Source organism: Solanum tuberosum, unplaced genomic scaffold (assembly GCF_000226075.1).
Source record: "Solanum tuberosum cultivar DM 1-3 516 R44 unplaced genomic scaffold, SolTub_3.0 scf00092, whole genome shotgun sequence".
Lineage (NCBI taxonomy): Eukaryota > Viridiplantae > Streptophyta > Magnoliopsida > Solanales > Solanaceae > Solanum > Solanum tuberosum.
In genome coordinates, this window is record NW_006239019.1 from 476,242 (window position 1) to 499,834 (window position 23,593).

Sequence of the window (23,593 nt, forward strand, 5' to 3'; positions counted from 1 at the left end):
TCCAAAAATTTTAATTTACTTTTTATTTTAAAAAAATTAATTGTTAATTGTGTAACATATCACATCATCGGTTACTAAGCTTTTATCATTCAAAAAAAAAAAAAAAACAACTTTTTTCCCCATTTGCATAGGTTATAGGCAAATCTGACCCCTACTAATAACATTGAAGATATATTTAAATAATTTAACCCCAACGATTAGGAGAGAGTAAATCTACTCCATTTCAATTTTCATAGTTTGATAATAAATTTAACATTTTTACCCACAAACAAAACAATAACATAAACTATAAAAATTGTATCTCTTGTAGCTAATTTCCTAATTTTATTTTGCGTAATTCCTATCCAATTTAACAAATAAAGTTCGATAAATATTTAATTCAATTTATTAGTGTCAACTTTCGACAAACCTAAAGATTACAGGGACTATTTTGAACTTATTCTCAAACATTTGGTACCATTTTGGTGATTTTCTCTAAATTTCCTCATCTAAAGGCATTTAGTAGTCCTTTGGCCAGAGTCCACTCACAAAGAAATCCAAATGGGGGCTCTAAGGCTACCCGCTCTCACTTCAATCTTCACTTCCTCCTCCTCCGTCAGGTCGTCGCCGGCGATATTTCCACTGAAACACCGCCTGCGGTTACCACTCCGGCGACCTTTCTCGGCGCAGAGCACCACCGAGAAAGTGGTAGCTCCAGAACTCGGAGATGGAAAGGGGAAAGTTGTAGATAAAGACAAAGACAGAGTGATAACTCCTCGTTCCCAGGACTTTAACGCTTGGTATTTGGATGTTATTGCTAATGCGGAGCTTGCTGACTATGGTCCAGTTCGTGGAACTATGGTTATTCGACCCTATGGTTATGCTATATGGGAAGCGATACAGGTACCCTTTCAATTATCCATCAATTCAATTCCCTTTATGTTGACGTGGTACTGTTACTAATTGAATGCTAAATAATGGTATTTCTTTAGGGCAATTTCAGTTTCTTTAATTTTTTGAAATTGTGGGGTTTTAGTACTTCTAAGTTAACTAGTTAGGAATTAAGGCCTGAGATGAATTCAAAAGGGTAATATGTTTGACCATATTATCGAAGCCTATTGTTCATTTGCAATAAAAAAGAAAATGAATTCCCTCAATGTGTTTGTATTTTACTAACAATTTTGGAGTACCCTGAGCATTTTCTTCTTTTCTTGCGAACAGGGTCGGGGGATTCTTGCATTTGCTTCAACTACCAGTTGATTATTTTCTCGAATATGTGTAATTTTTGAAAATTGTGGCTTATGTACTTTTATAGTTTTTGAGTAGGTAAAGATTGCATTTTTAGAAAATAAGGAACTAATGTCCAACATGAATTGAAGATTAGATGGTTTGATCTTATTATAGAACCCCCATTGTTCGTTTTGGAACTTCTTTCTTTTCTAGCTGTTTTTTTTGGTTGAATGTATTTTATGAGCTTTGTTTTGATTGAGTTTGTTAACTGTTGATCGGTGCAGGAGTACATGAATGTGAAGTTTAAGGAAACTGGACACAGTAATATGTATTTCCCTCAGGTGGAGTTACTTTTTCAACATGCGGAGTCATCATCTTTTGACATTTCTTCTCCTTTCATTAATTAGTAACTATGAATCTGACTTGAAAATTGATGTTTTGGTACCCGGTGGATTAGGAGTTGTCTATTGGTTGATGTTTGAGTTATTATGTATCTTATTGTATAAGTTGAAACTAGTGGGCTTTCCCTTGCAAATTCATCTGCTTTGAAAAAAATGTTCGCCTTTGTCTAGGGAGAGTATTATGACAGTTTAACATGACATCTTTCTTTTGATTACGGTTTCAAAACTATTAATATTGTGGTTTTATTGGATATCTATGTCTGCTATTTTAGTCTAATCATGTATCATTCATGCAATTATTATTTCAGTTTATACCGTATTCCTTCATTGAGAAAGAAGCTAGTCATGTTGAGGGTTTCAGTCCAGAATTAGCTCTTGTTACTGTTGGAGGAGGAAAAGAACTTGAAGAAAAGCTTGTGGTAAGTGTCACTACCCTCTATCATGTTTATTTACATTTCTGCTACTTGTTGACATTTCTAGAATAGTGTGCCAGTAAAATGGTGTGTGCACTGTTAGGTATTATTTTATCCATGTTGTACCACGATAAAAGGGATTTGAGGGGAGTGGAAAAGGAAAAAACATGTGCTGGTAAGTAGCAAATATGACCCTTACCTAGTCAAGGAAAAATTGAAAATGCCTCCACCTCTTGGAAGTGTAGCTGATTTGGTCCATCCAAACCAAGAAGAAGAAAATAAATTCCTCCATTCTTAAACATAGGCAGGCAGCCTTCACATTTCAAATAGCTTTAAAGGCCAGCATGGCATAACAGTCTTGAAAATATCCAGTTAAAATTTTAGTTTTTAAAGATGTGTAGAAGGCGTTTGGACTCAAAAAATATGATATTTGAAAAAAAGTAGTACTTGAACTCTTGATGAAAGTTGAAAGGGTATTTGGACATTAAGTTGTGTTTGGACATGCATTAACTTGAAAAAAAGTTGAAAACTTTGTGAGATTCCACTTGAAAAACAGGTAAATCACTCTTCCAAACTTGAAACTCTTCAATTTTGTTTTTCTTCAAAAAATCATTCCAATGTATAACCAAATGTTGTTTTAATAAAAAGTGAAAAATTAATATAGACAAATGGGAGCGTCATCTTTTTGTGAAATATTTTTCTTGAGAAATAAAGAAAACGTAATTTAAGATACGTCATCTTCAATGCCGGTTATATTTCAACATTATGATCTGAGTATGGGTTTGATGTTTTACCTTCTTGAGGTTCTGGCAGGTCAGACCTACTAGTGAAACAATTGTGAATCATATGTTTACTCAGTGGATTCATAGTTACCGTGACCTTCCTCTCATGATCAATCAGGTTCTTTCAATCACATCCATCATTTTTATTGTGTTACCTCTAAGAAGTGAAACTATTCTAATTATCATATTATCTCATTCTATGTATTTTCAGTGGGCAAATGTCACGAGATGGGAGATGCGAACTAAACCATTTATTAGGACGCTTGAATTTCTTTGGCAGGAGGGCCATACTGCCCATGCTACTGCAGAAGAGGCAGAAGAAGAGGTTTTTATCTTTTTTATATGCAGAGTATTCTCCAGTTAGTGTTTTTATATAACACATTGCTACTTGCTGTACTTCAGGCAATGCAGATGATCGATGTATATACAAAATTTGCTTATGAGCAAGCTGCAATACCTGTTATTGCAGGTAGGAAATCGAGGGTGGAGACGTTTGCCGGTGCTTCAACAACCTATACAATTGAAGCAATGATGGGAGATAGGAAGGCTTTACAGGCAGGCACAAGCCACAACCTTGGTCAGAACTTCTCCCGTGCATTTGGAACACAGGTAAATTTGGAATGTAACAATATGAATATGTTGATTATTGCCTTCAGTCAAAGTATTTATGACACTTTGTAGTGAATTCTCATATGCTTTAAGTATCATTTCACTTTTTTATATGGTATGAAATGTATCATGTTGCTGTTGAACATGCTTCAATATCAGCAGTCAAACATGGTTGGGTTGGCCAAGGGTTGTGATCTTTAACTGTTAGGATGAGTCAGAGTAGTGAACTTCTGGCGTAGTTTTAAACGATTGAGCCAAGAGATCTAATATTCATTAAAGTCATGTTTTTTTAAAAAGATAAAACAATCAGATATCGGAGAGTACGTATGTCCCTTGTCTTTGGCTTTCACTTATGATTTACGTGTTACAACTTCTCTATCCTCCAAATTTCATGGCTTGTCTCCTCCAAGATTACTGATATTTTTCTGATCACAAATCATACAAGTGTCAAAATTATCCTTGTCAAAAAATCATACAAGTGTCGAAATTACCAACTCTTATGCTCGAGTCTCCATTTTGCACTTCTAAGAATTAATGTCAACATGGCAATACTGATTGCTGCAAACTGAAGTGACAAGTAAATGATAAAAGTTGGAGATGTTTATTCGTGCAGTTCCTTATTGATGACTACCAAAACCCTGGCCTGCTCTTTTTCTCTTTGGTGACAGTCTGCAAGATTTGTGTTTTGGATTCTTCTGTGTGATTTCCTGTGATTCATTTTCATAGTCCAATATGTATTTCCTCTGAGACCAACCCATGACATCACTTTTACCATGCAACAACTCATGTATAGTATGCCAACGTTGTGAAGTACTAAAATTTCTGTTTTGGTTCTATAATTATATTGCTTGAAGCTCTAGCACCCTCTTTGTTAACCAGTTATTTTTAGTATGACAGTTTTAATGTTTTAACAGTTCACAGATGAAAATGGGCAACGACAACATGTCTGGCAGACATCATGGGCAATAAGCACTCGTTTTGTGGGAGGTATCATCATGACACATGGGGATGATGCTGGCTTACTGCTACCCCCGAGGCTGGCACCTGTGCAGGTTCCTAAAACCTCCTTTTAACTGGTTAATTTTCATATCTAGCAAGCTTTGAGTACTTGTCTCAGGTTTTGTGACTTCTTGGTCTATTTGTTGAGTGATGGCATTAAAGGTTTTGATTGTGAATCACCATGCTCAAGTAGTATGACAATAATAGGAAATTCTGAATAAATGGGTGGACAAAAATTGAGTTGGTCTGGTTTATTCTCTGCTATGTGTTCTATTTTGGATTTCTAGCTGTATTTCTTCCTTTATCTTGTGTACTAATGCATATAAAGGCATTCTGTAGATAGCAATTTCGGCTTGTGGGTCATGATGATTGAATATTTTCTTGTTGAATGCTCTCAGGTCGTTATTGTCCCAATATGGAAGAAGGACAATGAGAAGGCTGGAGTTCTGACTGCTTCATCCTCAGTGAAAGAAACTTTACAAGCTGCAGGGATAAAAGTGAAGATTGATGACTCTGATCAGAGAACACCTGGCTGGAAATTCAACTACTATGAAATGAAGGTATGTATTGACCTCTGTAGAAATTCTGAAGTTACAAGATAATAACCTATAGTTCAGAGGAAATGACTACCAAAATAAAACTGAGAAAACATGCATTTTAGTGTTTCATCAAGTAAATATTAGGTGCTTTAGTCACTGGCAGTTCTAAAATGCTTGTGAGGTTGTAGGCCTTAGTTTCTGATGCAATTTCTCTTCCTTGCATCAAGTTCCTAGTCCTGACAGTTTTCTTGGATTAAGATTATATAATCTGTGCTGAAAGTTGGTGTACATGGTTTTAGGCTTTATCAGCCACCATCACTAGGGACAAGCATGAAGTTTTTTGTTTGATAGTACTCTGTAATGCACCCTGCTCCTATGTAGGGAGTCCCTTTGAGGATTGAAATTGGCCCGCGAGATGTTTCAAGTGGAACCCTGGTCATCTCTAGAAGAGATATTCCTGGAAAGCAAGGAAAAGTTTTTGGAATATCCATGGAGCCGTCCGCCCTGGTGGCTTACGTCAAAGACAAGTTGAATGAGGTTCAATCATCCCTTTTGGAAAGAGCAACAACTTTTCGTGATAGGTAGGTTCTAACCATTTTGTTATTTTGCTGTCAATACAATGAACTGCATTTTATGCCGTACACTCTTTCTTCCATTCATCTTTGATGATAACTTGTAGTGGACACATTTCCTTCAGAATTTGTACCATTAGTTGGATAACCTTTTACAGGAAGGAAAATGTTTTCCTAGAAAAAGTTTTGTAGGGTTGCTTACTATTTTCTAGTGATTTCCAAGTAAGCAAAAAGATTTACGCATTGCCATTTGCTCTAGACTTTAGTGTCTGTGTTTCATGCATCTCTCTTTGTTGGATATTGAGTTTCTTTCTGATTTTCTGTTGCACAATCATACTATTCCAGTAACATTGTGGACGTGTCTTCATATGATGAGCTTAAGGAGGCAATAGCTCAAGGAAAATGGGCAAGGGGGCCTTGGTCAGCTGGGTAAGCCTCGTCTTATACTTTCCTTTCTTTTTGTGTCTGGTGTCTATAGTTCATTGCTTATATATTTTGTCGGTAATCTGGGACTCATGTGTTGATGCCATACTTAAAAACAGTGACGAGGAAGAATCAAAGGTGAAAGAAGAAACAGGTGCAACCATTAGATGTTTCCCTTTTGAGCAGCCTGAGGGGCCAAAGAAGTGCCTGATGACAGGCAATTCAGCAGATGAAGTTGCAATATTTGCCAAATCTTATTAGCAGCTTCTTGATTTCTTCTACCGTGCACGATGATGCTAAAGTGCATCAATAGAAATTTTGTTGTTTATTGTCGTCGTTTTAGTTGGAGATCTAGGTACACTCATAGTGATAGTAGTTATAGTTTTCCTGTTGTATTTAAGAATCAGCAAGCATGCAGAAGTGAGAATGTCCGCCCGAAGCTACGAAATCATGTTTGTAAACTCATTATGCTCTAAAAGCGCACCCCACATGAAGTTGTAACTGCCATCAAGCAACAAAATTATTTCTATTCATTTCTTCTTGGTGTTTAGACTTTTTGTTTCTGGTGCAAACAGACCTACCTAAAGGATACTGAGTCAATCATAGACATCTTAAGTTATTTGTTAGGATTTTGATTCAGTTTCTCTCTTTGTGATATGTTGTAAATATAGTTTCAGTACAATCTATTGTGTACTATTTTAATCAAATATACACAAATGTTTCCTTCTTACAAAAAAGTTGGAAGGAAAATAAAATGAAAACGCATTAACTAGATATGGTAAAATTTAACTTAATTTACCAACAAGGGTTGTGACTTGTGGTGGAGTGTTAAGGTCAAAACTCTTTAGGTATAGAGTCGTCTTAGTTAGGGAGTGCTTTATCATGTTAAATTTTACGACGCGAATTTGAATTTAGTCGGATTTTGATGTGGATATTGGACATTTGATCAGATGAGAAAAAAATTAACTTAATTTTAGCGCCATTTTGCTATAACCATGTAGGTTGTAGGAGGAAACCACGTGGTATGCGTGGATGGTTTGGATCCTATTAGATCTATGCATTAATTATCGTATTAGAAGGATGACATATTAAAAATTGAAAGGTATCGATGAATATTAGTTTCCCTGTATGGTTTTCTTGTTTAGTCGTTGGATTAGTACGTAGAAGGATGACGTATTATATATTAAAACGTGAATCATGAGCTTAAGTGTTTTTATACAATTTTCTGATTAGTTGTTTAATTATTAGGTGGAAGGATGACGTATTAAAAATGAAATGGTGTATAAATGAATATTGGTGATCTTATAACGTTTTCTCATTGGTCGTTAGACTAGTATGTAGAAGGATAACGTGTTAAAATCTGAAAGGTGTATCAATGAATATCAGCGTTTATTGGACTAGTACGGAAAAAGATGACGTATTAAATGTCAAAAAATGTATCAACAAATAGAAGTGTTCTTATCATTGACATACAGTACGTAGAAGGATGACATATTAAACATCAAAAAACATATTAACAAATAGAAGTGTTCTTATCATTGGCATACAATACGTAGAAGGATGACGTATTAAAAGTAAAAAAACATATCAACAAATAGAAGTGTTATTATAATTGGCATATAATACGTTGAAGGATGACGTATTAAAAGTAGAAAGGCGTATCAGTAAATAGGTTGTGTTGGTTCCTATCACGTTCTCTAACTAGTCATACCTCGTCGTCTTTTATTGAGAATATAGTGACAAATTCAGAATGGGGGATTTTTACATGCCTTGATTGGTCATTCTACTCGTCGGTAATAAGGAAAAAATGTCGAAAAAAGTATGGAAAAATGGTTTATATTCTACGATGGAAAAGTCATTCGACATGTCTTAATACTTAAGAGTGCTTTATTAATGATTAGAGTACATTGCACACCCAAAATTGACAACAACATCGGTGTAAAACTAAGAGATAATTTATCATTTTATACCTATTTTATCTTTATTATTAAGTACAATTTATTTTGCAATATTTAGATGAGATATAATAATTAGGGGTGATAGAGTAAAATTATCATTTTATTTATTATTTCTTAAAGGTGTGTGTCAAGTTATACATCACCGAAGAGAGTAAATTCTATTTTTTCCACACCTTGGTGTAGAACAAGATCACTTTGTAGGAATATCACATCCATGTCATGGTTAATTACCTTTGTAGGTGTTAATTAACTACCTTTTTAGGTGTACAATTATCACTAATATCAACTATAAATCTAAGAAAGTAAAAACCATTGTGCCTATCACTTTTGCAAGAAATTGATTGAAAGGGATAGAAATGGAATATCTATTGTTATTTACCTAATTATCAAACCTAGTACTATACTTTAAATAGTTTGCTATAATTTGTGGTGTTCTTTTCATCTTATTTGAGAGGATAAAGTTGAAAGCTCTCCACATTTTCTCAAGAGAATCTTGGTCTTTAGATTGATTGATTTAACTTTTCAGACACTAAATCCCACTAGATATTTAGGAGAATTTTACCATTTCGGTTTTAAATAAAAATTCCATCTCAATAATTTTTTAATTAAAAAAAATCAATTTAAATAGATTAGGTGACTTTGTAAGTATAATATTGATAGTTAAGTGACTTTGACGTCATAAAAGAAAGTTAAGCGACTTTTTGAGTTGATAACCATTAGTTAAATGACTATCTGAGATATTATTTCCGCATTTGAAGTATTACAAAGACACGGAGACTATGAAATAGATGTTTTATCAAAAGGAAAGTAACATAGCAAAGGAAAGTGAAATCATACAATCAACACCAAAGGCAATAAATTGAGAACATTTATAAACTAAATCCTAGCACTTGTCCTCAACCACATTTCCATTGTTGATAGTCTCCATGTTTATAGCAGATTTAGCTTTCCTTGGCTTGAACCATGTAGCACAAAATAGATAAAGCACAAAGTTTATGACTCCCAATATAGCAAGAAGTCCATAGAAACAATCAAGCCTTCCATAATTTATGTTATCAGCAAGCCAATCATGACCACCATTGCTTCCTGTGACCTTCTTGATAATAGAAACTAAAAAACTACTAACAAAGAAACCAAGAGCAAGTGTTGTCAAGAAAAGACCAGTGCTCATAGTTTTCATCCCTTTTGGTGATTGTGTTATGAAGAAATCGAGTTGCCCCGTGTATATGAATCCCTCCCCTGCTCCAACTAGAAAGAATTGAGGGATCAAATAGAACACACTAATAGGCAATGTTGATATGTTCCGCCCCGTAGACTTTGCTACTGATAACCTTTTCATCTCAACTAAAGCAGCTATTCCCATTCCCATTGTAGACAACACAAGTCCTATGGCTATTTTCTGAAGGCTAGTAAAACCTGCATGACCAAAAGTCCAAAACAAGTAGTAGTAATTAATTAACTCGCAAGTTATTCATACGTGTTAAATGTTGTGTTTGACTATATATATACCTGGTTTTCCTTTCAACTTCTGCCATAGTGGCATGATGAATCTGTCATAAATAATCAAAGTGATTAAGATGGCAGAGACAAAAAAGACGGTAAGAGAGCCTGCTGGAATTTTGAATTTGCCAACGTTACGTTCCATAGTAGCAGCTTGTTCAACTGAAAATGTGATCATTTGTGCATAATTTGTCCAGAAAAGTATAGTTGTAGCCCAAATTGGGATCAACCTAGCCATCATTTTAACTTCCTCCACTCGAGTAACCGTGCACAACTTCCATGGATTTGGATTCAAATCATGATCCTCAAAATCACCTTGTGCTACAATAGCAGCCTTGTCCAAACACCGAAATTGATCAGTGTGTTGAATCCTTGAACCGTCTGGATTCATCTCGTATAGCATACCAACATCATATGGAACATCCATCTTCCTTTTCCTTGTAGCAGCCAAAATAACTTGAAATATTTGAACTATAGGACTTCCTGAACTTCTCTTGTACCGATACCTCTTAGTACCCGCGAAGAAGATTATAATTGCAATCACCATAGATATACAACAAATACCATAAGCCCAGCTTCTTCCAACTTCATCCTGAACATAAACAAGCACTGTAACTGCTGTCAATGTTCCAATACTTATAAATATGAAGAACCTATTGAAAAAATACGCCATTTGTGATTTTTCCTTTTCGTCTTTCTCATCAAATTGATCTGTCCCAAATCCAGACACACTAGATTTTAATCCACCAGTGCCTAATGCTATTAGATATAAAGCCAAGTATAGTATTCCCATCTGAAATCCATTTGCCGGTTCGCAGTACTTGTCATGAGGATGACAAGTAGGTGGCCTTAACTGTGGCATCCCTGTTGTCACAGTTAACATGCCAGTTCCCTGAATCAAATTTAAAAAATATTATTTTTTAACACAATTAAAAGTAGACGATCGATCAATATTTGTTTAGTTAATTTACCAGTGCTTGTATAAGAGCAAAGATTGCAATGGTTTTGTATCTGCCAAGGAAAGAATCAGCAAGAAAACCTCCAAGTAATGAGAGGAGAAAAGCTGTGCCCATGAAATCTGTGACTATATTGGCTGATGCTGCACTTGGTAAATGCATTGTACCACCCAAGTATGTAACAAGATTTACTGCTATTCCCATTGTTGAAAGCCTTTCATTTATTTCAATTCCTGTCAAATTCAGTAATGAAGTATCTCGATTATGCATCGCGATTTACAAATTTAACTAAATAAAAGTTTCCGTCCTCTTTTTTTGTTTAAATTTGACTTTTTATTTTTCGGGTTCTAGAAAACACTAAGGAGTCAAAAAAAAAAAAAAAGTGTGAAAAATGCAAGTGAAAAAGAGAAAGGAATATCTCCCTACTTTTATGATATGTCAATCAGAAAATGACATGACAAAAGGCATTTCAAAAGGTGGTCCCACAAAATATTGATGTTTTAGAATTATACTCCTTTCGTCTCAAAATAAATGTCATATTAACAAAAGTAATCTTCATAAAGAAATTAGTGAATATAATGTGTAGTTTACGAAATTATCTTTATTTAATAAATGTCTCATGAAAATTGAACACTATAAAGTAGATGAAGTATAAAGGTATAGTTGGAAAAGCATACGGAGTACTAATTTTTGTATTGAATACCTAAAGTGACATTGGGATAATTTTGGTTTTGCTAAAGTGACGCTAATTAATTTTGAGATGGAGGGAATAGCTATTAGGCTGTAATTAAATCATCCAGGAGATTAAAAATCTTTATACTACTACATTTGAGTATATAACATATTTTAAAACCCACAAAATATTGGAATATGATAGTACTATATATAATATTTGATTATATTCCCATTCCTTAGTGAGGGGAAAAGTTGATATACTGATTGGTAGTGGTAAGGACTGTGTACAATCTACCCTCCCCATACCCTACTTGTGGAATTTCACTTGGTACGTTTTTCTCTTCAACTGTTAACCTCAAAGAGTACTACTACTAGAGTTGAAAATATGGAAGAAGGAATTATTACTAACCAAGAACAAGAGCAGCAGGCATCCAACCACCAGTTTTAGTTCTATCAGCAGGGAGACCCTTGTAGTTAACAGCATCTGCAACTGTCCAACTCATCTGTAGTAAAACGCATATTGGAAACAAGTTATTCCGAGATTATATAAAAAAAGAAGAATATTGAATCTCCATTGACTATAATAATAAGATATAAAAGTAAATATTCTATTACCGTTTCTTTTCCAAACACTACTGAAAAGTGAATAAGCCTTGGGAAAATAATGTTATGTTGTTATTGACACTTGGTTTTGCTTGTGAGTTGTATCCTTTTTATAGGCAAAAGATTTGTAATTACACTGTAAAGTGACCCCCCCACTATACAAAATTAAAAAAGACAGAGTTTGGTGTTAGGATTAGGCCTATCCCATTTTAACATGGAAGGTTCTAGGATTTTGATTGATATAATTTAGTTATCTGGTTCTCAAGGTTGATATTTTAAAGTTGATTTTGATTTGTACAAAGTGGGAAGGTGATAGATAGATAGATATTGGTGCCAAAGAGAATCTGGAACATGCAATACCTCCTTTTTGGTGTATCCAATTGATGATATACATTGGTTTTGGATGTTGTGAGAGTGTCCCATGCCTCATTTTTGAATTTTTAAGTGCTTTTGTTACCCCACAACTTGAAGGAATAAAAAGCTAACATCTTTTGTTTTCCACCATTGTTTTTCTGTATGGACATAAACATATAGTACTTGACAAGAAGCTACTAATAATGATCACTATGAAAATTGAATTATTCTCCATCAGGTATAGTGATAATACTGATAAAAGACGTTATATGGAATAAATAATGGATGTGTATTGACCCATGTTCTAGAGTTCACCATTGCTTCAAAAGATTTTAAAGTCAATGTGCACCATTATCTTGTCTTGGAGGCAATTAGTGGTTATGAAATAACAATTGAGAAGTTTGTCTGTTGAAGTCAACATCACATCCAAATTACTACTATTTGACAATTTGATCTAGTTTGGTTGGGTACTGTTTTGGTTAATTTAATTATGTACTCTTTTGTTTAATACTTGGCCTCTTTGGATTGGACACTAATCGATGAATTGTTAACAACGCGCTTTGGTTGGGTAATAACAGGATCTTGTTTTAGGGGTGGTAGGCATTTTTAGGCACGTCTTGTTTGCTTGTGAGTTGTGTGTTTTATCTGCCTTTTAAGTTCAAGGACAGAGAAAATTTACTTGTGCATACTAAATGTTAAAAGAACAACCCATTGTCAAGATAAATAGTAAAAATAATGATACACTATACTCGAGCTCAAAGTCTCTTGCCAAAAGAAAAAGTAGTCCATAGGAATAGTTCTTTTATCAGTAAATTCCAAAGTAATACCTACAGATGAAAGAATATAAATTAAAGTTGATATATAAGCTCCAAATGAACCTATTTACAACCAGAAACTGCAGGGTGTTAAAAAGTGTACAATTAGCTATCTTCGATCTTCCATTTCTTCTTTCTTTCTCTGATTTTCTACAGTTACTTCTAAATCTTCAAAAAGTTGAATACATTTTTGACAAAAAGTGAGAACCTTGTTAAAGGCCGCATAGTTCTCAAGTAAAACCAAATGGAAAACAGGTAATTGGAAAACCTCCATTGCACAGGTGCAAACCTCCAGAATTTATCCTATTTCTGAAGGCTACCCTGCCAAATAGTAAGCTTTCTGTATGACCTTGCAATTTGTACTCATTTGCATCATAAAAGGCTGTGGTACTATCCGAGTTGAACACATCTTTATTTGTATCTTTCTCAAAATGCTTGATGTAACTCCTTAAGTCATCATGAGCCTGATTGCTTTCTGGTGACTTCTGACCAAAAGAGAACTGAGATTGTTGTCCTGGATCACTGCCTCTTTGTGAGACTTGATACAGTAGAGGTTCATTGTTGCAGCTGTTAGCGGTTAAACTTGAATCTTCATGACTATCTGTGTGCTGAATGCGGCCAGCTATTATCTGTTGGAAGAAATCAACTTTATATATGACTAAATTGTAATCAACCATCACGATTCTTCACTGTATTTTAAGATGTTATTTCCTATTGTGTGACTATGAGTCTATGACTAAGGAAGGGTAGGGAAGGGGGGAAAAAGAGTATTCTATTCATAGGTTCATGACCATATGTGTATTTTCATGAAGTTGCTTTGTCTGCTTGCCCAAGGTGATGAATAAACAAGTGAAATGGGACTTTAGACCAGAGAATGCTAGAGCTTGCTGCCAGAGGCTAGCTGTGTTTTATTCATTGTATATGCATCAACATTCATGCTTTACAAAGAAGGCTTATGGAGGTGGCATATCAAATCTCATATTAAATATCTCACAAGCTCATCATATCTGCAACCTACGCGAGTTAAAAATAAATTCACTGAAAAGGAACAAAAAGGGACAGTTGCAAGGGAAGTTGTATCTCCATCTACACAAGGGGCAGGATATAATCTAGGGAGACTTATAAAACTGAATTTGCTAAGCAATAGTATATGAGCTACTTACTTCATCAAAAAAAAAAGTGATTGTCCAGTTCCTATGTGATCTCAATCCCTATTGATTGAAGTTTTAAGTGAGAAGAAATGTTCTTGATTTGGATTTATGAGGTGTCGACAAAATTCTTTTTGGACAACCGAGAAATCCCTGAGAACTAATGACGCGTGATTTGCAACTCAGTGGAACAAGGATCCACCCCTTTACCCTTCTCCACATTTATATCAACTTTACTTACATGGAAGAGTTCGAACTCGTGACCTAACCCATACATCACACGTCGTACTCATATCTCTAGACCAAAGCCCATGTGGGGTTTATAAATTTGAGAAGAAAAGTTTTGGATCTCCAAGATGAAGCAAAATAGGCATCAGTCAATCTCCCAATGGTACAAACAGTAGAGTACAATACTATCATGCCTTAAATGTTCCTCCTTTTTTTAGTCGTAATAAAGAACTATTCTCGCGTAAATCATACTGTGGATCCCATATCAATATTGCCCGTAAAAATTATATTCACCTGTCTTTCTATTTCATTTTTATTCAACTTCAAGTTGGTCAACATTAATTTGACTAAACACTTTCGGCATTAACAATCTCTCATCTCACTTTCGGCATAAACTGATGTGCCTGTTTAGAGTCTCTTCTTCAACAAAACAAAACTATAACATACTCCCTCTGTTCTCTTTTCAACCTTGTTGTCTACCAATCCAATCTATTGATCATGACTCAAGAATGCAAGGCATGTCTGCAGATTTGCAGGTACACTAAACAATACTCCCTCCCTAGCATTTTATATGGCACTATTTCCTTACTACTCTCCAAAAAGAATAATACCTTTCTATATTTGGAAACTATTTATCTAAAAACTTCCAATTTTACCCTTAATGATATTCCATTATAGCCACAGAAATATCATGGCATGTTTAAGACCATAAGTTCCAAAGTCTTTCCTTCCTAAACTTGGTGCCCAGTCAAACCACACCACATCATCAATTCAAACAGAGGGACGTATAGTAACGCAAAACACACTAACCTAAATGACGTCAACTCTACTTCCATCAGCTGCAGATAGAGCCTTATAACCAGCAATGATAGGGTATCTACTGAAAGACACGGGTGTAACTTCAAGTCTTTGAATTGCAGTCTACACTACTTGGGTAATTATATAAGTTATTAAGATGACTTTAGCAGTCAAAATGAACAGTGAAGTACATATGTGCCGATTGATACCCAGGGAACCTACATTCTCACAGACATCACCCTTTCAATGAGAGGAACCTGTTTGTAGTTGGAGTAACTTACCGGGAAAGACGTTGACATAGCACTTGGACTCCCTAGTAGGACAGGAACAGCTACACCAGTTGTAGTAGTAGCTCCAACAGAGCTATGAGATGGGTATTCTGGTGCTGAGAAGTCAGAGCTATCAAAAGTTGATATGGATACACACTCATCAAAATATGTCAGTGCTTCTTCAGTAAGACGTTTTGTCATTTTTTTCCTCTCATTACTTCTCTGCAGTGAAATATAAGGCCAAAGAGTGTAAGCATACATAGTAAGAGGTCAAAAAATCAAGGGACAGAAGACTCATTCTAAATTGTTTAGATGTCTATGCCATGAGGTCAAGATGCATTAAGTAATTGCTGAAGTTAAATGACAGGAAAGATGAAAGAAAGTAACAAAAGGGCATGCCCAAGCAACTTTATCTCATTTTATCTAGTATGTGTAATACTTCCACCTTCTGGTGGATGCGATCACTGCTAATCTAGTCTAATTTTGTAAAACTGCATATCCATCTTAAATTCCACATTTCTACAACACCTCTTGTGGATAAGTTCAACCTTCTGGATAACATAGACCCATACGGGTCTCACAATTTTATAAAGCTTGCATTTCACTTTGGTATATGATTTTTTGTCGCATAGCAGTCCTGTAGCACTACTCCATTTCAGCCAGGAGCCAGAAAAATGTAAGGAATGAACAAGGATATTCTTGTAAGAAGTGGCAACTGTCTAGGGTAAGCAAGACAAGAAGACGAAAAGGCCAGCAACTCCCTTAATCTCAAGGTAGAGGATGAAAACAAGAACCCTGCTGCACCTATTTCTACATATGCTACTGCATACACACTGTCATTGCTCTCATAGCATCCAGGATGCCCTGGTAACTAAAACTGCAGCTAAATAAACAAGTCTACCTACTTAATATGCTACATCAACAGGACACAGGTATAGCTTAAATTTTGCACTTCTATTTCCTATTTTCTATGTAAGTTGGAGATAGAGAAGGAAAAGACTAAGAAAACCTACTTTTCTTCCTGCACGAGATCTCTGAGGAGGTAAGGGCTTAGGATCAGACAGTATCTCCTTGAGAATCCTGCTTATCTCCTGGCCTCGATGCTCTTCAACAGCAAGATCTGATCGAAGTTTTCGAGCCCTCTCTTCAGACTGCAAATTTTATGTAACAGCAAACTTCAGCAATGAATGACAAGGAGATAGAAAGAGAAAAATATGATTACAGTCATAACTTTGAGACACTCCACATGCAGAAGCCTAATATACAAGAGTACTCCCCATGACAGACCTCTAAAGAACCCCAAGAAAACGGAGTCCTTCTTAGTATGCATTCAAGCTTCTTCGCATTAGGAACTGCGAGATTGTGATATTCGTTATTTTATTTTATTTTTGTTGACAAAGGAAATATTCTTTAGTTTTATCCCTATTGCCAACCGGAAAAGTAGCAAAAACTGAGCCAAACAACACAAAACTGGTGCATCTTCACATTTAACAATAGATACAGAAGCCCTCTATATAAGAATGGCCAAAAGAATTATCCCTCTACCAATCGTCAATGAAAGAATCACCTCATCAAGTTTTCTGGCATATTCCCTTCGAACATCTGACACTAATTCAACAGCCTCAGGGTTGACCAAGTTAGGTGGGATATCAGCAACATTAGCAGTTGTAATAGCATTAACATTGTTCCTTCGGATAGCCTAAAATAAACGCAAAATAAGGAAAAATGTAAGAGAGACAACTTTTTAAGTAAAAGGCATGCATGTCAACAGTACATGCTTTAAGTTGAAAATAGATTAATCTTTATCCCAGAAAAAAAAAATTGAAGATACATTAATCAGAACTTTTCCATGATCAACGTGGACATTGAATATAAGACATTCTTCTGCAGACAAAAGCTTTCACCTTCCACAAGTCTTTTGATTTCCATTATCTCTAGTTATCAAAAGCCACATGCATATTTGTATCAATTACCAAAATGAATTAAAAAGACGCATGGATTAAATAGCCACACACATATTCATATTAATGACCAAACTGGATCAAAAAGCAACATGCATAATCAAAGTAATAACTTGAAGATCTTCACAAAAATAAGACTGACATCCTTGCAGAATCAGATTTGTAAGACGGCACTTACCAAAAAAAGAAAAGTATTTGAAAAATGTTAATCAAAAATCCTCAAGTAGGACAAGCGAAAATTACTAGTGCCGACACTAGCCAGTTTGAATACCATCAGATACCAGGACATTTCCTTGAGAGGTAGTTATTCTTGTATCCATGATACCATTGGAACTTACATCTTCAAGGTCAGACTGAATATCGGAAATAGCACGCCTCACTTCGGAGCGAACAGTCTCATATATTCCGCTAGTAGCAGTATCAGCACCCCACTGGTCACTTTGAACTGACTGAAATATAATAAAGATACAAAACCATGTTACATAGAGTTTCTACAGAAATGAGGAAATCAAGCTTTTTGTTCCTTAACTATTCAGTCTTTGACAAGATTATACCCTGGTTTCTGAAGTTCCCATCCTTGTCCCCCAATTATATCACATTAAAAGTTTGTTTCCACCTAAGTCAAACGTCAATACATTTTAGTAGAGAATGATTTTTACTTTTCATTTGGTAGATATATATATATATATATATAGTTCATCCACTACAAGTGAAAATGGAACTATTGAATATTCTTGAGCAAAAATGAACTAGAACCACAAAAAAACTATTCAGCTATCATGCTTTTTGTTTTTCCCGATCATATAGGTGTATAATCAATATACAGCATAAGCAGTAAAGGAGGGCTGCTTGAATTAGGTTTCAGAACTTCCTGTCTTTAAAGAAATATTTGTTTGCTTTTAACCAATAATCAATGTAAAATGAAAAGAAATGTGAAAATCCACTTCCAGTTGTCTCGCTTCCAACTGATGGAGACAGCACTACTCTCTAAAAAGTTCTATTGACGTACGCTACAAACATACTCTCTAAACAGTGTTTAGGAAGAGAGGTGATAATTACATAGTTAGATAGACAGCAATACAATATGCTCACCTTCATTTGCTCACAAACAGCTCTTATGGTCTTCTCTTCGGCTTCGGACAAAGAACATGTTGAAACTCCATCTTCCCAATTTGGAATATGCAGACTACTCTGGAAAAGAAAACAATATCTGAGATCACAACTGCAGCCTAAAACAATTGAAAATAGTTATTGTGCTACCACACAAATTATACTCACAGCAGAATCATCTTCAGAATATTCAGTGACTTGACCACGCATCATTGCTCCTTGTGAGCTCTTGGCTTGGCTGATTTTATCAGTATCATTTCTAACAATATTGGTATTTTTGGAACTGTTAGCTACCTTTTTCGATGAAACTCTCTGGACGGTGTTTGATTGCAGCTCCTTTTCACTCTACCATCATATTAAATTTAAGTAAGAATCTAGCACGTAAAAGGGGTCCAACCTGAATACGATTCTGACACACTAAAACAATGAGAAAAAAGCAAGTTCAAATCTAGCAGAGGTCGTAGATATATAGGAGACAACTTCCAAAATACATGTTTGGTTTCTGTAATACATATACATCATATATAATACCCGTTTCAAAGTCAACTCAACGATAATGGATATTATTCATATCCGTTTGTGAAGCAGAATGAATAGCATCCATATAGAAACTACCCAATCACATCCAATAGTAATAACAGTTCACCAAGTCCTTGCCAGTTGGCTACTTTTACTGAAAATGATGCTACTACTTTTGAGCACCATGGCATTGCATCAACCATACTACTACATATGTCAAGGTGGAGGACTATTTGGTCAAATACTTCATCTATTTTCTCTGCCTATTTCAATCAGCAGTAAATCATACAAGTTACAACGACCAGTTTAAGTTATGACAAGCAACCACATGTCAAGTGTTAACATATACTATACTTCCAAGTTCCAATTTAGACATAACATTTCAGATTCACCTACTAGTTGCAAAGACAATATACCATTCCGTACAAAAATAGAACAAATGATAAAAAGAAAAAGTCAAAATTTCCACAATCTAATACTCTAAATCACAAATTGCAAACCTCATAAGCAGATCCGTAGTGTCCTCTGGACACAGAACGACCTCGAACTCTTGAAACACTCCGCCCAATCCCAGTTTTAACAGCGGAGTCTCTGGTAACCGTCCGTCCCCTCTCTTCCACAATATCACTAACTGAACTTCTCCTCGTAACACCAGAATTATCCTTTTCCTTGAGTTTACCTTTGTCATTCTCGGTGCAGAAGAGAGGATTATCGCATTTATTGGAGAATTCTGAATCAATGTCGAATTTTGACGAAGTTCTGGAAATTGCGCTTACACTCAAGGATCGTTTTCGAACAAACGGAGGAGCTTTGGAAGATGAAGAATTTGAATTGGAGTTGGCGGTTCCTCTACGTGAAGTAGATTTGAAGGCGGAAGTCGCCATTTCCAAATTGTCACGAGATATCAGTGAAGCTTTTCCGAAAAAGAAGAAAGTTTCGTTGGAGAGAAAGAGGAAAATAAAAATAAAGCGGTAATTACGAGAAAAAATATTAAATTTAAGAGCAAAAGACAAATGACAGATTATATTTATTCGTACTAGTAAAGTGGCGTGTTGATTTGATTAACCAAGTAGTCAAGGTTGATGCACTCACTGATTGAAAAATAAAATCGTGTTTAAACATTAATTTCATTTTATTTTAATTACTTTAGAAAGATGAACATGTCTCTGAGTTAACATGTGGCATATGCATGTGGTTAAATAACTTATTGATAAAAATTGTTACGTATTTATTGCGAAATAAAATAATGCAACTATTTTGGAATTTGGATTATCCTAATGAAAAATGAGATATTCAAGTAAATAGAACTTCAATTTATTTTTTACTGATTTATTAATATTTTTTAAAATAAAAATTGTTAAATAAACATCACTTAAACATTTAGGGGTCGTTTGGTACAAAGATGCATAATGCAGGGATTACTAATGCACGGATTAGTAATGCAGAGATTAGTAATGCAATGTTTAGTAATGTAGAGATTAGTTTTTATCAAGTGTTTGGTTCATGTTTCCCATTTAATCTTATGCTTGGTTTAAAATTCTAGAAAAGTTTATTTCCTATTATACCCTTGAGTTATTATGAGATTTTTATATTTCATTTAATTTGTCAAATTAAATACTAAAATATATTAAAAATTTATTATTAAATTTTGAGCTGTGATATGCCACCATAGAGATCCTTGATAGCACGGTATATTAACCTTAAACTTAACATAGATTTAAGGCTACTTAAATTGTTCAAATACACAAAGCTTATTTTTTTTTAAAAATATAGTTCAAGTGGTCAATTGACGAACTACATATAAAAAAGAATCGAAAAAATCAACTCAATATAATAAATCAAACATGAGAAAAAAAAATTAATTTGTGAAATCATCAAATTACGTGGAACGAATTTGGAGAATTTAAAAGAATATTTATAAATATTCTCATATAAATAAAAAAGAGCATTAAATTACAAAAAAAATTAGGAAAAAAGATTTGGGGATAGTTTAGTCATTTAGGGGTCTTATCCAAGGATTGTTAAACCTTGGATTAGTTATCCCTCCCTTTTCTACGAATAAAATAAGACCTTGTATGAGGTATAACTAATCCATAGATTAGGTTAAATAAAATAACCAAACAATTTTTTTGTTGGACTAAATTTTAATCCATGAACTATTTTGATTAATATCTCCTGCCAAACGGGTCCTTAGGAAGTATTTGTTGAAAGAGAAATATGACTTAAGATTATAGTTAAGTTACATTATCCGTCAGGTAAAATATCCAAAATAGAGAACAGTGATTTTTTCTTTTATTGTTCTATATGAAAAAGGGAAAAAAAAGTAAATAAATATTCATTTCAAAATTATGTGGTGAAAAGAAAACATAAAAGAAAGAGTTTAAATTCTTCGACAAATTAAAGATTCCAATTACAATAAGTATAGTCATGGTTATAAGTTGACCAGTTTGAAACTTGTATTATTTATATAATATACTAGTAAAATTATTTGCGCTTTGCGCGAAAATTTAATATTATGAAATTTATAAAAAGATACTTAAAACATATCAGTCATTAAAACCAAAACACGATATTATCTTACATACAAGATTATATAGTAACAAACATTAATAATGTAAAGGAAAATAAAAATTATTACATCTTATCATTTATCCTTAATAACATAAGCATAAATAAATGACTATAAAAATATATACCAAAATCTGTAACATAAGCAATGGTGTCAGTGAGCCACTCAACAGGAGCATAGTACACAAATATTTAATTGTGAAGAAGAAGAAGTTCAGATTTTTTGTTGTTTTAGAATTAGAATGAGAGGAAATTCCTCTATTTATAGACAACAAATGGTAGTGTGAAAAAATGTTTATTGTGCCTTATCGAAAATGTTACTACTATTTGGAAAAGTTGCAACCCTTCGAAAATGTTACAACCTTTCATAAAAGTCACAACTCTTCATTAAAGTCGCAACGTTTATAAAAGTCACAACTTTCATAAAAGTCACAATTTTTCATAAAAGTCGCAACTCTTTTATTAAAATCGCAATTTTTCATAAAAGTCACAACTTTTCATGAAAGGGGAAGGCTAATTTTGTAAATAAATAAATTAAAAGAGAATTATTGTTTGTAGTGGCGCCATGTAAGCGGGCCTAAGGTTCTCTTTTATATATATGATATGATATGATAATAAATATGCTAATTATTTTTGTAATTAATTTTTATGTAGGCAAATAAAATGGGGAGGAATTATTTTTTTCAATACTTGATATCTTATTAATGGTTGATTTTTAATGTTGAATGAGTTATATGTCTGTTGTTTTATTAGACATAATATATATATATATATATATATATATATATATAATGCGTGTGTGTGTGATTTTTTTGGATCAATATCAAATAGTACTTGTAGAGATCTATAAATTGGCAATTGTAATTTGGGATAAGGGATTGAAAAATACCTTAACTTTAGTCGAATTTACTGTTGCGATACTAAACTTTCATGAGGACCTATTACGTCCCTAGACTATTTAATACAATATTTTTTACCCATGAACTATTTAATAGTGTATTTTAAAGGTATATATGTGCCCACGTGGACACATTACTATTTATAATTTTGCATTATTTTTTATGTCCACGTGGGCAAATATATATGTTTAAAATATGGTATTAAATAGTCTAGGGAGGTAATAGGTCCTCATGAAAATTTAGTATCGCAACAACAAATTCGACCAAAATTGAGATATTTTTCAGACCCTTATCCCTTGTAATTTCATACGTTAAACTTATCCACTATTTTATCGATTAATATAAAAATAATTTTTAATTTTTCAAAATTTATCAATTATTTGATGAATGTATTTTTAGAAAGTTGAAAAAGAACCATGAAGTGAAATACTATTGACAATCTCTCTAATGATAATTAGATTTTTATAATTTTTTACATATTATATTCAAAAAATAGTTATTATCACAATTTTCTTTTATGTTGGTTCTATTAATATATTAATAATCACGTTGATAATTTTTTCACGAAGTTCCTTCAAATTTCTTATAATGATTGTCAACAACATTTCATAATACTCTATTGTTGATAATTGGACAATAAAAAAATCATTGAATAATATATTTACATTTTTTTTTAATAATAAGATTAAGAACTATTTGACTATTTAAAATTACATCACTTTTGTACTAGGCATAATACATAAATTGGACCTTAAACTTGACTTCGAATTTTAAGTATGACCTCTAACTTTCAAAGTGCACAAGTAGGCACTTCAACTATCCAATTCTTAAACAAAAAAACACACGAATCCAACCTGGCATAACGCGTGATTGAGACGCAATTCAGGCGCGTCAGAGGTATTTTTTGAGGCCCACAACAGTAAAAAAAAAGCGGAAATGACAATTTTACCCTTAATGAATCCCTTTTAAATATATCTTTATTTTTTTCAAATCAAAATCCCATTTTTCTTCTTCTTCTTCCTAATTCTAGTACTCAAGCTTTTTTTTCTCTTTTTGTGCACAATTTCTGGTCGTTTTTTATGTAATGGCTTCTAATTTTTTTTGTCATTATGTAAAAAGAGCAAATTGGGAAAAGAAAATACGACCCTACCCTTTTGTATTTTAATTTCTTTCTTTTTTTTAATTATAAAATACGTGTAATTTTTTTAAAAAACAAACTTAAGTTTTTTTTTGGGGCGTGAGGGGCTGGTAGGTGGTGGATGGGGGGCTGGTAGGGGGGGAAGGG

At 33.9% G+C, this 23,593-nt stretch overlaps 3 protein-coding genes across 3 annotated transcripts; 1 reads left to right on the forward strand and 2 right to left on the reverse strand.

Annotated features, from left to right (window-relative positions):
• The first annotated feature begins 507 nt into the window (after positions 1-507).
• On the forward strand, positions 508-6,497 carry LOC102597850 (proline--tRNA ligase, chloroplastic/mitochondrial). The gene is made up of 11 exons (XM_006347641.2): positions 508-882; positions 1,494-1,550; positions 1,919-2,029; positions 2,837-2,923; positions 3,017-3,130; positions 3,208-3,414; positions 4,329-4,466; positions 4,812-4,973; positions 5,334-5,533; positions 5,870-5,953; positions 6,067-6,497. Exons 1-11 carry the CDS (start codon positions 541-543, stop codon positions 6,206-6,208), a joined length of 1,644 nt encoding a protein of 547 aa, XP_006347703.1. The 5' UTR covers positions 508-540; the 3' UTR covers positions 6,209-6,497.
• Positions 6,498-8,621: 2,124 nt separating this feature from the next.
• On the reverse strand, positions 8,622-11,836 carry LOC102598158 (protein NRT1/ PTR FAMILY 6.2-like). Its single transcript, XM_006347642.2, has 5 exons — positions 11,652-11,836; positions 11,446-11,539; positions 10,377-10,594; positions 9,415-10,297; positions 8,622-9,321 (listed from the first exon to the last, which is right to left on the reverse strand). The coding sequence occupies exons 2-5, from the start codon at positions 11,537-11,539 to the stop codon at positions 8,789-8,791; spliced, it is 1,728 nt and encodes a 575-aa protein (XP_006347704.1). The 5' UTR covers positions 11,652-11,836; the 3' UTR covers positions 8,622-8,788.
• Positions 11,837-12,742: 906 nt separating this feature from the next.
• Positions 12,743-19,815, reverse strand: LOC102598491 (uncharacterized). Its single transcript, XM_006347643.2, has 8 exons — positions 19,342-19,815; positions 18,491-18,667; positions 18,305-18,403; positions 17,551-17,661; positions 16,819-16,950; positions 16,265-16,402; positions 15,264-15,473; positions 12,743-13,437 (listed from the first exon to the last, which is right to left on the reverse strand). Exons 1-8 carry the CDS (start codon positions 19,723-19,725, stop codon positions 13,039-13,041), a joined length of 1,650 nt encoding a protein of 549 aa, XP_006347705.1. The 5' UTR covers positions 19,726-19,815; the 3' UTR covers positions 12,743-13,038.
• Positions 19,816-23,593: the final 3,778 nt, after the last annotated feature.